The 16,279-nt window shown below is 42.8% G+C and overlaps 2 protein-coding genes across 2 annotated transcripts in view; one reads left to right on the top strand and one right to left on the bottom strand.

The window, feature by feature from the left end:
• The first annotated feature begins 6,726 nt into the window (after positions 1–6,726).
• Positions 6,727–13,497, top strand: gja4 (gap junction protein alpha 4). The gene is made up of 2 exons (XM_071374473.1): positions 6,727–6,820; positions 12,121–13,497. Exon 2 carries the CDS (start codon positions 12,131–12,133, stop codon positions 13,355–13,357), a length of 1,227 nt encoding a protein of 408 aa, XP_071230574.1. The 5' UTR covers positions 6,727–6,820; positions 12,121–12,130; the 3' UTR covers positions 13,358–13,497.
• Positions 13,498–15,110: 1,613 nt separating this feature from the next.
• The window catches only part of LOC139558505 (uncharacterized), a 28,076-nt gene continuing 26,907 nt past the window's right edge, over positions 15,111–16,279 (bottom strand). Inside the window, exon 7 of the mRNA XM_071373667.1 lies at positions 15,111–15,167. Within this exon, the coding sequence (XP_071229768.1) occupies positions 15,111–15,167 (57 nt within the window). The remainder of the gene's footprint in view (positions 15,168–16,279) is intronic.

Here is a 16,279-nt window from a genome sequence, read left to right as displayed (position 1 = left end):
TCTATAGCTATGAAAGACCCTCTTTATGTCTCTCTCTGTCTGTCTGTCTGTCTGTCTGTCTGTCTGTCTGTCTGTCTGTCTGTCTGTCTGTCTGTCTGTCTGTCTGTCTGTCTGTCTGTCTGTCTGTCTGTCTGTCTGTCTGTCTGTCTGTCTGTCTGTCTGTCTGTATGTCTGTCTCTCTCTCTCTCTCTCTCTCTCTCTCTCTCTCTCTCTCTCTCTCTCTCTCTCTCTCTCTCTCTCTCTCTCTCTCTCTCTCTCTCTCTCTCTCTCTCTCTCTCTCTCTCTCTCTCTCTCTCTCCCTGTCTGTCTGTCTGTCTGTCTCTCTCTCTCTCGCTCTCTCTCGCTCTCTCTCTCAAAAAAAAATTGAATTCAAAGGGCTTTATTGGCCAGGGAGACATTTGCTTACATTTACAAAGCAAGCAAATAAGTGAAATAAACAATATAAATTGTACAGTAAATATTACACTCACAAAAGTTCCAAAATAAGAGAGACATTTTAAGTGTCATTATGTCTATATACAGCGTTGTAACGATGTGCAAATACAAAGAAGACAAATAAACATAAATATGGGTTGTATTTACAATGGTGTTTTTTCTTCGCTGGTTGCCCTTTTCTTGTGGCAACAGGTCATAAATCTTGCTGCTGTGATGTCACACTGTAGAATTTCACCCAATAGATAAGGGAGTTTATCAAAGTTATTTTCAAATTCTTTGTAGGTCTGTGTAATCTGAGGGAAATGTGTCTCTAATATGGTCATACATTTGGCAGGAGGTTAGGAACTCTGTCTCTCTCTCTCTCGCTCTCTGTCTGTCTGTCTGTCTGTCTGTCTGTCTGTCTGTCTGTCTGTCTGTCTGTCTGTCTGTCTCTCTCTCTCTCTCTCTCTCTCTCTCTCTCTCTCTGTCTGTCTGTCTGTCTGTCTGTCTGTCTGTCTGTCTGTCTGTCTGTCTGTCTGTCTGTCTGTCTGTCTGTCTGTCTGTCTGTCTGTCTGTCTGTCTGTCTGTCTGTCTGTCTCTCTATCTCTGTCTCTCATTCTCTTTATCTGTGCCTGTCTCTTTCTCACATCCCCTGTAACACATACACACACACATCAAATCAAATCAAATGTTATTTGTCACATGCACCAAATACAACAGGTGTAGACCTTACAGTGAAATGCTTACTTACAAACCCTTAACCAACATTGACATTTTAAGAAAATATCAAAAAAAAAAGTAAGGGATAAGAATAACAAATATTTAAAGAGTAGCAGTAAATAACAATAGCGGCGCTATATACAGGGTATTACGGTACAGAGTCAATGTGGAGGCTATATACAGGGTGTTACGGTACAGAGTCAATGTGGAGGCTATATTCAGGGGGTACCGGTACAGAGTCAATGTGGAGGCTATATACAGGGTGTTACGGTACAGAGTCAATGTGGAGGCTATATACAGGGTGTTACGGTACAGAGTCAATGTGGAGGCTATATACAGGGTGTTACGGTACAGAGTCAATGTGGAGGCTATATTCAGGGGGTACCGGTACAGAGTCAATGTGGAGGCTATATACAGGGTGTTACGGTACAGAGTCAATGTGGAGGCTATATACAGGGTGTTACGGTACAGAGTCAATGTGGAGGCTATATACAGGGTGTTACGGTACAGAGTCAATGTGGAGGCTATATACAGGGGGTACCGGTACAGAGTCAATGTGCGGGGGCACCGGTGTCGAGGTAATTGAGGTAATATGTACATGTAGGTAAAGTTATTAAAGTGACTATGCATAGATAATAACAGAGAGTAGCAGCAGTGTGTGGGTGGGGGGGTGGGGGGGGCAATGCAAGAGTCTGGGTAGCCATTTGAATAGCTGTTCAGGAGTCTTATGGCTTGGGGGTAGAAGCTGTTTAGAAGCCTCTTGGACCTAGACTTGGCGCTCGGGTACCTCTTGCCATGCGGTAGCAGAGAGAACAGTCTATCACTAGGGTGGCTGGAGTCTTTGACCATTTTTAGGGCCTTCCTCTGACACTGCCTGGAATAGAGGTCTTGGCTCCGGTGATGTACTTCCCTCTGTAGTGCCTTGCGTTTGGAGGCCGAGCAGCTGCCATACCATGCAGTGATGCAACCAGTCAAGATGCTCTCGATGGTGCAGCTGTAAAACCTTTTGAGGATCTGAGGACCCATGCTAAATCTTTTCGGAATAGGTTTTCTCGTGGATGAGAATGGGGATGTGCTCGGTGCTCCTTTTACACAATCATCTCCTTTGTCTTGATCACGTTGAGGAGAGGTTGTTGTCCTTGTACCACACGGCCAGGTCGCTGACCTCCTTCCTACAGGCTGTCTCATCATTGTCGGTGATCAGGCCTACCACTGTTGCGTCATCAGCAAACTTAATGATGGTGTTGGAGTCGTGCCTGGCCATGCAGTAGTGAGTGAACAGGGAGTACAGGAGAGGACTGAGCATGTACCCCTGAGGGGCCCCCGTGTTGAGGATTAGCGTGGCGGATGTGTTGTTACCTACCCTTTCCACCTGGGGGCGGCCCGTCAGGAAGTCCAGGATCCAGTAGCATAGGGAGGTGTTTAGTCCCAGGGTACTTAGCTTAGTGATGAGCTTAGAGGGTACTATGGTGTTGAACGCTGAGCTGTAGTCAATGAATAGCAATCTCACATAGGTGTTCCTTTTGTCCAGGTGGGAAAAGGCAGTGTGGAGTGCAATAGAGATTACATCATCTGTGGATCTGTTGGTGCAGTATCCAAATTGGAGTGGGTCTAGGGTTTTGGGGATAATGGTGTTGATGTGAGCCATTACCAGCCTTTCAAAGCACTTCATGGCTATAGCCATGAGTGCTACGTGTCGGTAGTCATTTAGGCAGGTTACCTTAGTGTTCTTGGGTACAAGGACTATGGTGGTCTGCTTGAAACACGTTGGTATTAGAGACTCAGACAGGGAGAGGTTGAAAATGTCAGTGAAGACACTTGCCAGTTGGTCCGCGCATGCTCTGAGTACACATCCTGGTAATTTGTCTGTGAATGTTGACCTGTTTAAAGGTCTTACTCATATCGGCTGCGGAGAGCGTGATCACACAGTCATCCGGAAAAGCTGATGCTCTCATGCATGTTTCAGTGTTACTTGCCTCGAAGCGAGCATAGAAGTTATTTAGCTCGTCTGGTAGGCTCATGTCACTGGGCAGCTCTCGGCTGTGCTTCCCTTTGTAGTCTGTAGTAGTTTCCAAGCCCTGCCACATCCAACAAGCGTCTGAGCCGGTGTAGTGCGATTCGATCTTAGTCCTGTATTGACACTTTGCCTGTTTAATGGTTCGTCGGAGGGCATAGCAGGATTTCTTATAAGCTTCCGGGTTTGAGTCCCGCTCCTTGAAAACGGCAGCTCTACCCTTTAGCTCAGTGCGAATGTTGCTTGTAATCCATGGCTTCTGGTTGGGGTATGTACGTACAGTCACTGTGGAGATGACATCCTCGATGCACTTATTGATAAAGCCAGTGACTGATGTGGTGTGCTCCTCAATGCTATCGGAGGAATCCCGGAACATATTCCAGTCTGTGATAGCAAAACAGTCCTGTAGTTTAGCATCTGCTTCATCTGACCACAATTTTTATAGACCGAGTCACTGGTGCTTCCTGCTTTAATTTTGGCTTGCAAGCAGGAATCAGGAGGATAGAACTATGGACACACACACACACACACACCCTTCGTTTCAGACAACCACATTATAATTAATGGCATAATATTGTTGTTTAGAATATAAGGCATTGATGAATTGCACCCTGTTCTCCATGTAGTGCACTACATTTGACCCTGGTTAAAACTACATAGGTTGCCATGTATGACCCTGTTCATTTCTCTGTCTGGTCAAAGCCAACACCCACAGTAACCTAATGGGGTGAAAGCATCGCATCTCCAGAACATTGGCAATTCTGCTTTCTATTCATTCACTTCGAGACTGATGTTACATAAAGCACCAGGTCAGTTGTGTTCAATGTGTTATTAGGCCCTTTCTGCCCTTATCCCTGCTGTTTCTAACTGCTGAATTAGGTGTACAGTCAGCCAGTCAGTCAGCCAGTCAGCCAGTCAGCCAGCCAGCCAGTCAGCCAGCCAGTCAGCCAGCCAGTCAGTCAGCCAGCCAGCCAGTCAGTCAGTCATCCAGCCAGCCAGTCAGCCAGCCAGCCAGCCAGTCAGTCAGTCAGTCAGTCAGCCAGCCAGTCAGTCAGTCATCCAGCCAGCCAGCCAGCCAGTCAGCCAGCCAGTCAGCCAGTCAGCCAGTCAGCCAGTCAGCCAGTCACAAAGCGCTGTAGCGGCTATTTTTATTTAATCATCAATTAGATAATCGTCTAGGCATCTCACGATTCCATTTCTCTGCTCTCTCTGTCTCTTTTCAATTCGGCTGTAGGGCGTAAAGAATCTTTAGAAATACAACTCTGCATCACGCGCTTGACTGGTCTTTATCATGGGTAAAGGAAATGTTGCTATCTCTCATGGCTGCATTCATTATGCTCAGATTCATTATACCATACATACAACACCAATTACATTAGTTAAGGATGATCATTATTTGTAGTCAACTTGCGATTGACTATGGGGTTTGTAGTTTTTTTTATTGATGTTACATACACAAAGGGAAAGCTAGGCCTTGTCTCCATTTGGTCTTCAGCCAATACCTAATTTGCTAGGTTGACATCTACATATTTTAAACGTTTTGATAAATGGATGTTTAGAGTTTAGAAAGACAAAATAATTAGTGATGACTTACATTAGGCTAAAGTTGGCTGTGGGACCAATCACTAAAACATTGATTTATTTAAATCTGACAAGGAGACACTTCCAATAATTTAGCCTGGATTAAATCAGTCCCAAAGAATAGCTAAATATCTTGAGACAGAGGACAATGTTGTGTCATTAATGCTGGTAAAATATTGGATTATTATGTGCTCATTGAACAACACCAATGGAGTGATAACAGTCAAAAGTTTGAACACACCTACTCATTCAAGGATTTTTCTTTATTTTTTACTATTTTCTACATTGTAGAATAGTAGTGAAGACATCAAAACTATGAAATAACACATATGGAATCATGTAGTAGCCCAAAAAAGTGTTAAACAAATCAAAATATATTTTAGATTGTTCAAAGTAGCGACACTTTGCCTTGATGACAGCTTTGTACACTCTTGGCATTCTCTCAACCAGCTTCATGAGGTAGTCACCTGGAATGCATTTCAATTAATAGGTGTAACTTGTTTAAATTTAAATTGTGGAATTTGGCCAGTGGCGTTTGAGCTAATCAGTTTTGTTTTGACAAGGTAGGGTTGTTATACAGAATATAGTCCTATTTGGTAAAAGACCAAGTCCACATTATGGCAAGAATAGCTCAAATAAGCAAAGAGAAACGACAGTCCATCGTTACTTTAAGACATAAAAGTTAGTCAATATGGAACATTTCAAGAACTTTGAAAGTTTCGTCAAGTGCAGTCGCAAAAACCATCAAGCGCTATGATGAAACTGGCTCTCATGAGGACCACCACAGGAAAGGAAGACCCAGAGTTACCTCTGCTGCAGAGGATAAGTTCATTAGAGATACCAGCCTCAGAAATTGCAGCCCAAATATATTCTTCACAGAGTTCAAGTAACAGACACATCTCAACATCAACTGTTCAGAGGAGACTACGTGAATCAGGCCTTCATGGTCGAATTGCTGCAAAGAAACCACTACTAAAGGACACCAATAATAAGAAGAGATTTGCTTGGGCCAAGAAAAACGAGCAATGGACATTAGACCGGTGGAAATCTGTCCTTTGGTCTGATGAGTCCAAATTTTTGATTTTTGGATCCAACCACCGTGTCTTTGTGAGATGCAAGAATGCCAAGAGTGTGCATAGCTGTCATCAAGGCAAAGGATGTCTACTTCGAAGAATCTAAAATATATTTTGATTTGTTTAAAACCTTTTTGCTTACTACATGATTCCATATGTGTTATTTCATAGTTTTGATGTCTTCACTACTATTCTACAATGTAGAAAATAGTAAAAATAAAGAAAAATCCTTGAATGACTAGGTGTGTCCAAACTTTTGACTGCAACATATTATAAAAAATGTTGCTGCCTCTTGGGCCCCCCACGGCCCTGGCCCCAGGGGCTTCAGCCCCGATAGGCCCCTGCATTAAACCGGCCCTGGTCATACAATCCGCTGGTGTTTCATACACTCTGTTGGTGCGTCAGAGTTTCTTCTCGGAAAAACGGTGACTGGCGCCATTGTGTGGCTTTACGGAAAATAACACCAAAAGAGTTCAACTCTAATTCATAGAAGTCCAATCAATCAGCAAATTTAAACGACAATAAATTCATTATAGGCTACGTGTTAAATCTACTATTGAACAGATCGTGTTGACATCTTTTTTCACACCTTTATGGTTACGCACAAGATGACAATTAGGCTATAGACTTCACTTTCTACACCGATTGGTCAACTTTGATACGATATGCCTTCAAGTTGATAACTTTGGCACTTTCACTTATTCTAGCTGATAGCCTACTTAGGCTAAACAAATCCTTCCTTATCGACAGGTCATCTCTGAAGTCGCTGGCGTTGTACAGCGCAGCGAACAGACTCTAGAGAACTATTTTAGAATTCATCCATCCCCTTTCCTGGACCAATTTCCTTTGGAAAGACCAATAAAAAGCATGGGAAAATCCTCCCCACTTTTTCCGATTACAGGGCTGGTTTTTAAAGAAAGCACGCCCGACCGCTTGCCGAACGTACCGCAGAGTAGTAGAACGACGGAGTACTGAGGAGAAGTCAACCAACAGAAGAACCCAACTTTACGTCTGACAGGTAAGGATGCGCAACTTTTATCTTAAACCGAGCTTTTTTTTTTAAATGTAGGCTAATCTTATGACATATTGGTCGCCCATAACTTTAACTTTTCTTCTTCGTAGAATTATCTGTGAGTTACGACTGTGACGCTGAAAGCATAACATACAAAGTGATGCGTGCGTATGGCATTGTAAATGGCGTTGTATAGCAAGGTTAAAATTACAGAGTCAATTAACATAGGGTTTGCTTACATTTTAAGAGTATACAACAACAAAAAAATGTATAAAATAGTTTGCCCCAGCTGTCAGCAGTTGAAAAGTCCTTCAAGTTCAGTCAAACGTGTCTCAAGAACATAACGTTTTATACGAATTATTGGGGGGAAATAAGAAACACGCGCACCGCTCTTGATAGTACCACTGTTTTTTTAACAAGCTTTACGTATCGATCACACAGCCTACGTCATACGAACTATTGGGAAATATATTTAATACTTTGGGATGTTAAATAGGCCTACACATACAGGAAAAAATATATATGTTTCTGAAATTACACTACAACAAAGAAACATATGGAGTAACACAGGATGGATACAAAAGTGGATGGATGGACAGAAGGACAGGGACACAGGTGGACGGATGGACAGATGGACAGGGACACAGGTGGACTGATGAACAGAAGGACAGGTGACACAGAGACAGGGAAATAGGTGGACGGATTGACAGAGAGACAGGGTTATTAGTTCTGGCCTCACATAACATTGTTTTAACAGAGGATTGTTAGCGTGCTGTTGTGATTGAGGAGGGCGGAATCTGTGGTCCACTTACAGAACATGCAGCAGTGGTTCCCAACCCTGGTCCTCCAGTACCCCCCAACAGGACACCCTGAACAAGCACCCCCCCCCCCCCCCCCCACCCCCCCCCGATTTAACTTGTCAACTAATCATCAAGCCCTCAATGAGTTGAATGACGTGTGTTTGTCAAGGACTGCAACGAATCTGTGTACTGTTGGGGGTAATGGAGGACCAGGGTGGGGAGACACTAACATACAGTATACAGCTAAACAGGACTGGCCTTTTTGTGTGCGTGTGAAATGCTGTGTCAGTATTTCTATTCATTATGGATCCCCATTAGTTCCTGCCAAGGCAGCAGCTACTCTTCCTGGGGTTTATTATGGATCCCCATTAGTTCCTGCCAAGGCAGCAGCTACTCTTCCTGGGGTTTATTATGGATCCCCATTAGTTCCTGCCAAGGCAGCAGCTACTCTTCCTGGGGTTTATTATGGATCCCCATTAGTTCCTGCCAAGGCAGCAGCTGCTCTTCCTGGGGTTTATTATGGATCCCCATTAGTTCCTGCCAAGGCAGCAGCTACTCTTCCTGGGGTTTATTATGGATCCCCATTAGTTCCTGCCAAGGAAGCAGCTACTCTTCCTGGGGTTTATTATGGATCCCCATTAGTTCTTGCCAAGGCAGCAGCTACTCTTCCTGGGGTTTATTATGGATCCCCATTAGTTCCTGCCAAGACAGCATCTACTCTTCCTGGCGTTTATTATGGATCGTCCTGGGGTCCGGCAAAATTAAGTCAGTTATACAATTTTAAAAACATTACAATACATTCACAACAGATTTTACAACATATTAAGTGTTTGCCCTCAGGCCCTTACTCCACCACTACCACATATCTACAATACTAAATCCATGTGTGTGTATAGTGTGCATGTTATCGTGTGTGTGTGTGTGTGTGTGTGTGTGTGTGTGTGTGTGTGTGTGTGTGTGTGTGTGTGTGTGTGTGTGTGTGTGTGTGTGTGTGTGTGTGTGTGTGTGTGTGTGTGTGTGTGTGTGTGTATGCATGTCTCTGTGCCTATGTGTGTGTTTCTTCACAGTCCCCTCTGTTCCATAACGTGTATTTTTATCTGTTTTCTAAAATCTGATTCTCCTGCTGCATCAGTTACCTGATGTGGAATAGAGTTCCATGTAGTCATGGCTCTATGTAGTACTGTGCACCTCCCATAGTCTGTTCTGGACTTGGGGACTGTGAAGAGACCTCGGGTGGCATGTCTTGTGGGGTATGCATGGGTGTCTGAGCTGTGTGCCGGTAGTTCAAACAGACAGCTCAGTGCATTCAACATGTCAATCAATACAAGTAGTGATGTAGTCAATCTCTCCTCCACTTTGAGCCAGGAAAGATTGACATGCATATTATGAATTGTTTGCTCTCTGTGTACATCCAAGGGCCAGCCCTGCTGCCCTATTGTGAGCTAGTTGCAATTTTCCAAAGTCCCTCTTTGTGGCACCTGACCACACAACTTTACAGTAGTCCAGGTGAGACAAAACTAGTAAAAGAGAGTGAGAGAGAGTGATAGTAAAAGAGAGAGTGATAGTAAAAGAGAGTGAGAGAGTGATAGCAAAAGAGAGAGTGAGAGTGAGAGAGAGTGATAGTAAAAGAGAGAGTGATAGTAAAAGAGAGTGAGAGACTGATAGCAAAAGAGAGAGTGAGAGTGAGAGAGAGTGATAGTAAAAGAGAGAGTGATAGTAAAAGAGAGTGAGAGACTGATAGCAAAATAGAGAGTGAGAGTGAGAGAGAGTGATAGTAAAAGAGAGAGTGATAGTAAAAGAGAGTGAGAGAGTGATAGCAAAAGAGAGAGTGAGAGTGAGTGAGAGTGATAGTAAAAGAGAGAGTGATAGTAAAAGAGAGTGAGAGAGTGATAGCAAAAGAGAGAGTGAGAGTGAGAGAGAGTGATAGTAAAAGAGAGAGTGAGAGTGAGAGAGAGTGATAGTAAAAGAGAGAGTGATAGTAAAAGAGAGTGATAGTAAAAGAGAGAGTGATAGTAAAAGAGAGTGAGAGAGTGATAGCAAAAGAGAGAGTGAGAGTGAGAGAGAGTGATAGTAAAAGAGAGAGTGATAGTAAAAGAGAGCGTGATAGTAAAAGAGAGAGTGATAGTAAAAGAGAGAGTGATAGTAAAAGAGAGAGTGATAGTAAAAGAGAGAGTGATAGTAAAAGAGAGAGTGATAGTAAAAGAGAGAGTGATAGTAAAAGAGAGAGTGATAGCAAAAGAGAGAGTGATAGTAAAAGAGAGAGTTGGAGAGTGATAGTAAAAGAGAGAGTGATAGTAAAAGAGAGAGTGATAGTAAAAGAGAGAGTGATAGTAAAAGAGAGAGTGATAGTAAAAGAGAGAGTGATAGTAAAAGAGAGAGTGATAGTAAAAGAGAGAGTTGGAGAGTGATAGTAAAAGAGAGAGTGATAGTAAAAGAGAGAGTGATAGTAAAAGAGAGAGTGATAGTAAAAGAGAGGAGAGATAACAAACAAACAGATAAAAGTCAAGAGTTGGCCCAGTTCACAGGATGTTTATGTACGTGTGTGTGTGTGTGTGTGTGTGTGTGTGTGTGTGTGTGTGTGTGTGTGTGTGTGTGTGTGTGTGTGTGTGTGTGTGTGTGTGTGTGTGTGTGTGTGTGTGTGTGTGTGTGTGCGTGTGCATGTGTGTGCATGTGTGTGTGTGTGAGAATCATGTGGACATTTCAGGGGACAGCATAACCACAGTCCCCCAGGGGAACGTAGACTGGAAGAGACACAGTATTGTACGTCACTGAGACGTACAAAAACAGTTTCAGAGAAACACCAATCTCATTCTGAACGTTACATAAGTGTAATCAAATCAACATCATATAACACACGTGAAGTATGCTGAGAACGACAACAGTGTTGCGTAATATGATACTGTAATATGCTACTATAATATGATACTGTAATATGCTACTGTAATATGCTACTGTAATATGCTACTGTAATATGATACTGTAATATGATACTGTAATATGCTACTGTAATATGATACTGTAATATGCTACTGTAATATGCTACTGTAATATGCTACTGTAATATGATACTGTAATATGCTACTGTAATATGCTACTGTAATATGATACTGTAATATGCTACTGTAATATGCTACTGTAATATGATACTGTAATATGCTACTGTAATATGCTACTGTAATATGCTACTGTAATATGACACTGTAATATGATACTGTAATATGACACTGTAATATGATACTGTAATATGCTACTGTAATATGATACTGTAATATGATACTGTAATATGGTACTGTAATATGATACTGTAATATGCTACTGTAATATGATACTGTAATATGGTACTGTAATATGCTACTGTAATATGATACTGTAATATGATACTGTAATATGACACTGTAATATGCTACTATAATATGCTACTGTAATATGATACTGTAATATGATACTGTAATATGGTACTGTAATATGCTACTGTAATATGCTACTGTAATATGATACTGTAATATGCTACTGTAATATGATACTGTAATATGATACTGTAATATGACACTGTAATATGCTACTATAATATTCTACTGTAATATGATACTGTAATATGATACTGTAATATGATACTGTAATATAATACTGTAATATGCTACTGTAATATGATACTGTAATATTCTACTGTAATATTCTACTGTAATATGCTACTGTAATATGCTACTGTAATATGATACTGTAATATGCTACTGTAATATAATACTATTCCTAAGGTTTCATTGTTTATTTGAATGAAATCTGATCTTTAAAACAAGACATGAAGGTGGAAAACCCCCGAAGCACATTGGTTTGGGTGGTGAGCTCATGGAAACAGAAAGGGGGTTTCAGGGGGTTATGTTGTGTTCTGCCACACATAACCTCTAGTAAAAGGAACTATTATTCTAGAAAACATCCAGGAGCATGTTTCACCGGTTTGTGTGTGTGTGTGTGTGTGTGTGTGAGTAAGAGAGAGTCTGTTTGTAGTGTGTGTGTGTGTGTGTGTGTGTGTGTGTGTGTGTGTGTGTGCGTGTGTGTGTGTGTGTGTGAGTAAGAGAGAGTCTGTTTGTAGTGTGTGTGTGTGTGTGTGTGTGTGTGTGTGTGTGTGTGTGTGTGTGTGTGTGTGTGTGTGTGTGTGTGTGTGTGTGTGTGTGTGTGTGTGTGTGAGAGAGAGAGAGAGAGAGAGAGAGTTTTGTGTGTGTGTGTGTGTGAGAGTAAGAGAGAGTCTGTTTGTAGTGTGTGTGTGTGTGTGTGTGTGTGTGTGTGTGTGTGTGAGAGAGAGAGAGAGAGAGAGAGAGAGAGAGTCTGTTTGTAGTGTGTGTGTGTGTGTGCTGATATACAGTACATTATCTAATGTTTTTACTTTGTGTATGGCACGTTGTGTATTGTACGTTGTGTATTGTACGTTGTGTATGGCACGTTGTGTATTGTACGTTGTGTATTGTACGTTGTGTTAACATGAGTGTGTTCACCTGTCTCCCCCTGTAGGTGACAGAGGATGTCCAGAGCTGACTGGTCCTTCCTGGAGCACCTGTTGGAGGAGGGGCAGGAGTATAGCACCGGGGTGGGCCGTGTCTGGCTCACTGTCCTCTTCCTGTTCCGTATGCTGGTCCTGGGCACCGCCGCAGAGTCAGCCTGGGACGACGAACAGGACGACTTCGTCTGTAACACCAAGCAACCTGGATGTACCGCCGTGTGTTACGACAAAGCTTTCCCCATATCACATTACCGCTATTTTGTCCTCCAGGTGATTTTTGTTTCCACGCCGACAATTTTTTACTTCGGATATGTGGCCATGAGGGCTGCAAAGGAGAAAAAAAAGGAGGAAGATGAGGAGGAGGGTGGGGGTGGTGAGGGACGAGAGAAGGGAGGAGTAAAGAAGAGTGGAGAGAAGAAGAGGGAGGTGAGAAAGGGGGATGAGATAGAAGAACTAGAGGAGGAGAAAGGAGGGAGGAAGGAGGTGAAAGCTCTCCCAGAGGCTCCTAAACTGAAGGGCCGTCTCCTCTGTGCCTACGCCGCCAGCATCCTCCTCAAGGTCCTCCTGGAGGTCGGCTTCATCGTGGGGCTATGGTACCTCTACGGCTTCGTGATCCCGGCACGGTTCGAGTGTGTCCGGGACCCCTGTCCTCACACGGTGGACTGCTTCGTCTCCAGACCCACGGAGAAGACCATCTTCACCATCTACACCCAGGCCATCGCTGGAGTCTCTCTCCTTCTCAACATAGCCGAGCTCCTCCACCTCCTCCAGCTGGCCGTCACCCACCACCTAGAAAAACACTATGCCCAGGAGCAGTACACCTTTCCTGGCATAGCTGGGGTCCGAGTCCAGCCTGGGGCTTCAGGGTTGGAGATGGAGATGCAGCAAGCTTCGCCTTACCAGGAGAAGAGCCATCTCTATTTAGCCATGGGGGAGGCCAGTTACGCCAAGCCCAGTGAGAGTTATCTGGACCTGGGGGAGGCCGGCTACGCCAAGCCCAGTGAGAGTTATGTGGAACTGGGGGAGGCCAGCTACGCCAAGCCCAGTGAGAGTTATCTGGACCTGGGGTCCAGAACAGGGATGGACCCTGCTGGTGACATTCTCCCCAGTTATTTGAACTGTATGGGGGCGATAAGGACTACACACTCTTCAGGGAGAGCTCACCCTAAGAAATACAACACACAACACACACACAGTAAGGGTGCCCAGAAGGGACACAGTAAAAAACACACTAAGCATTATGTATGAGGAAACCAGAGAGGTTTGGTTCTGTGAATAGGAGTAAGCCATGTGTCCACTACAGACTGATACAGGCACCTTCGGGGGGTTGGAATGCACAAGACTAAGGAAACACTTTACTTGACACCCTGCGTCATAACACTGTCATAACCATGTCATAATATGTCATAACAGCTGACATAACTTGTTATAACATGTTATAATATGGTCATAACACTGTCATATGTTATAACAGCTGACATAACTTGTCATAACCTGTTATAATATGGTCATAACACTGTCATAATATATTATAACAGCTGACATAACTTGTCACAACCTGTTATAATATGGTCATAACACTGTCATATGTCATAACAGCTGACATAACTTGTCATAACCTGTTATAATATGGTCATAACACTGTCATAATATATTATAACAGCTGACATAACGTGTCATAAAATGTTATAATATGGTCATAACACTGTCATAACAGCTGACATAACTTGTCATAAAATGTTATAATATGGTCATAACACTGTCATCATATATTATAACAGCTGACATAACTTGTCATAACATGTTATAAGACTGTCATAACCATGTCATAGTATGTCATAACAGCTGACATAACTTGTCATAACCTGTTATAATATGGTCATAACACTGTCATAATATGTTATAACAGCTGACATAACTTGTCACAACCTGTTATAATATGGTCATAACACTGTCATAATATGTCATAACAGCTGACATAACTTTTCATGAAATGTTATAATATGGTCATAACACTGTCATAATATGTCATAACAGCTGACATAACGTGTCATATCCTGTTATAACATAGTCATAACACTGTCATATGTTGTAACAGCTGACATTAACATGCCATAACCTGTTATAATAAGGTCATAACACTGTCATAACACATTTAGACCTGTTGTGACATACTGTACATTGTGTTATTTTATGGCTGGTTATGACACCTACATAAGAGTGTCAAAACACACCACACAAGGCAAAACATTCCATTACATCATAGCCTACTTGTCAGCAGTATGTTTAACAGTATAACAGTATGTTAATATAACATAGATTTTTTTTATTGACCATATTAAATTATCATTGTAATTGCACACACATTGATGTCATACATGCACCTGCCCCAATGCTCTGTTTCTGATGACTGGGATGAATGTAGGAGCAGATTACAGGAGCAGGACTAGACACCCTCTATTAGACTGATGACTGGGATGAATGTAGGAGCAGATTTCAGGAGCAGGACTAGACACCCTCTATTAGACTGATGACTGGCGTAAGGTTATGTACGTGATAGTCCTGTCTGGCTTATATGATTATGATGGTCGAAATGCTTCTTGACATTGGCATAAAGTATATTTTCTACTAGTTATTTAAAATATGATGAACAAAATACTGTAAAGAATTCATTACAACAACGAAGGACTTAAGAAACAAACTTTCAAACGAAAGGAAACTTTTTGGCTGGGATTTTTTTTTTTATATAAATGTTTGACACTCTTGTGTAGGTGTTATAACCAGCCATAAAATAATACACTATATGTCACAACAGGTGTAAATATATGGGTCATGACAGTGTTATAACCATATTATGACAGGTTATGACTAGTTATGTCAGCTGTTATGACATATTATGACATGGTTATGACCGTGTTATTACATGTTACTGATTGTATTGTGCAACATATACCTTGAAGGCAAAGACTATGTAGTGGAGACTAGATTAGATCTTCCTCATTCAAATGGGAACCAGAGAACCTCCCTCAAGGGAGGTACGATCCTTGATCATGGAACACTGGAGAATGGGAACCAGAGAAGGTAAAACCCTGATCATGGAACACCAGAGAATGGGAACCAGAGAAGGTAAAACCTTGATCATGGACACCGGAGAATGGGAACCAGAGAAGGTAAAACCCTGATCATGGAACACCAGAGAATGGGAACCAGAGAAGGTAAAACCTTGATCATGGAACACCGGAGAATGGGAACCAGAGAAGGTAAAACCTTGATCATGGAATACCGGAGAATGGGAAACGAGGAATAATGGAACAGTGAAATGATGTAGTATAATTCAGCCATTTATGACTTCAGGAATCCTTCTATGGGAATGGGATAAGCTTATGCACTGGCTGAATGTACCAAACAGGGCCCATGCAGTGCAGTGAGGTCTTGTGAGAAAGCATAGGGGGGGGAGGAAATATGACTGTGTCCCAAATGGCACCCTATTCCCTACATAGTGCACTACTTTAGACCAGAGCCTCATGGACCCTAGTCAACAGTAGTGCACTATGTAGGGAATAGGGTGGCATTTAGGAGGTTTCCTTTATGTTCTGAATTAAGCATGTTCCCTAAGGGATTACTGTGACCTCAGAATGCTGCTAGAGCCAGTGGAATGTACTGGGCTATTCTGCCTCCCCGGAGACCAGTGTACTGGGATCTCTGGACTATTCTGCCTAACCCGGAGACCAGTGTACTGGGATCTCTGGACTATTCTGCCTCCCCGGAGACCAGTGTACTGGGCTCTCTGGACTATTCTGCCTAACCCGGAGACCAGTGTACTGGGATCTCTGGACTATTCTGCCTAACCCGGAGACCAGTGTACTGGGCTCTCTGGACTATTCTGCCTAACCCGGAGACCAGTGTACTGGGCTCTCTGGACTATTCTGCCTAACCCGGAGACCAGTGTACTGGGATCTCTGGACTATTCTGCCTAACCCGGAGACTAGTGTACTGGGATCTCTGGACTATTCTGTCTAACTCGGAGACTAGTGGCCAAACACACTGGCAATCATGCGCACAAAGGCACACACATGAGCAGGCATACACACATATAGGCAAACACACACACACACACACACACACACATACACACACACACACACACACACACACACACACACACACACA

This window comes from Salvelinus alpinus, chromosome 29 (assembly GCF_045679555.1).
Source record: "Salvelinus alpinus chromosome 29, SLU_Salpinus.1, whole genome shotgun sequence".
In the NCBI taxonomy this organism is placed as follows: Eukaryota; Metazoa; Chordata; class Actinopteri; order Salmoniformes; family Salmonidae; genus Salvelinus; species Salvelinus alpinus.
The sequence above is the reverse complement of the archived record's forward strand: the minus strand, read 5'-3'. Positions and strand labels throughout refer to the sequence as shown.

What these genes read in the sequence shown, in the direction of transcription:
- gja4 (XM_071374473.1), top strand. Translation starts at nt 12,131, where the DNA reads ATGTCCAGAGCTGACTGGTCCTTCCTGGAGCACCTGTTGGAGGAGGGG.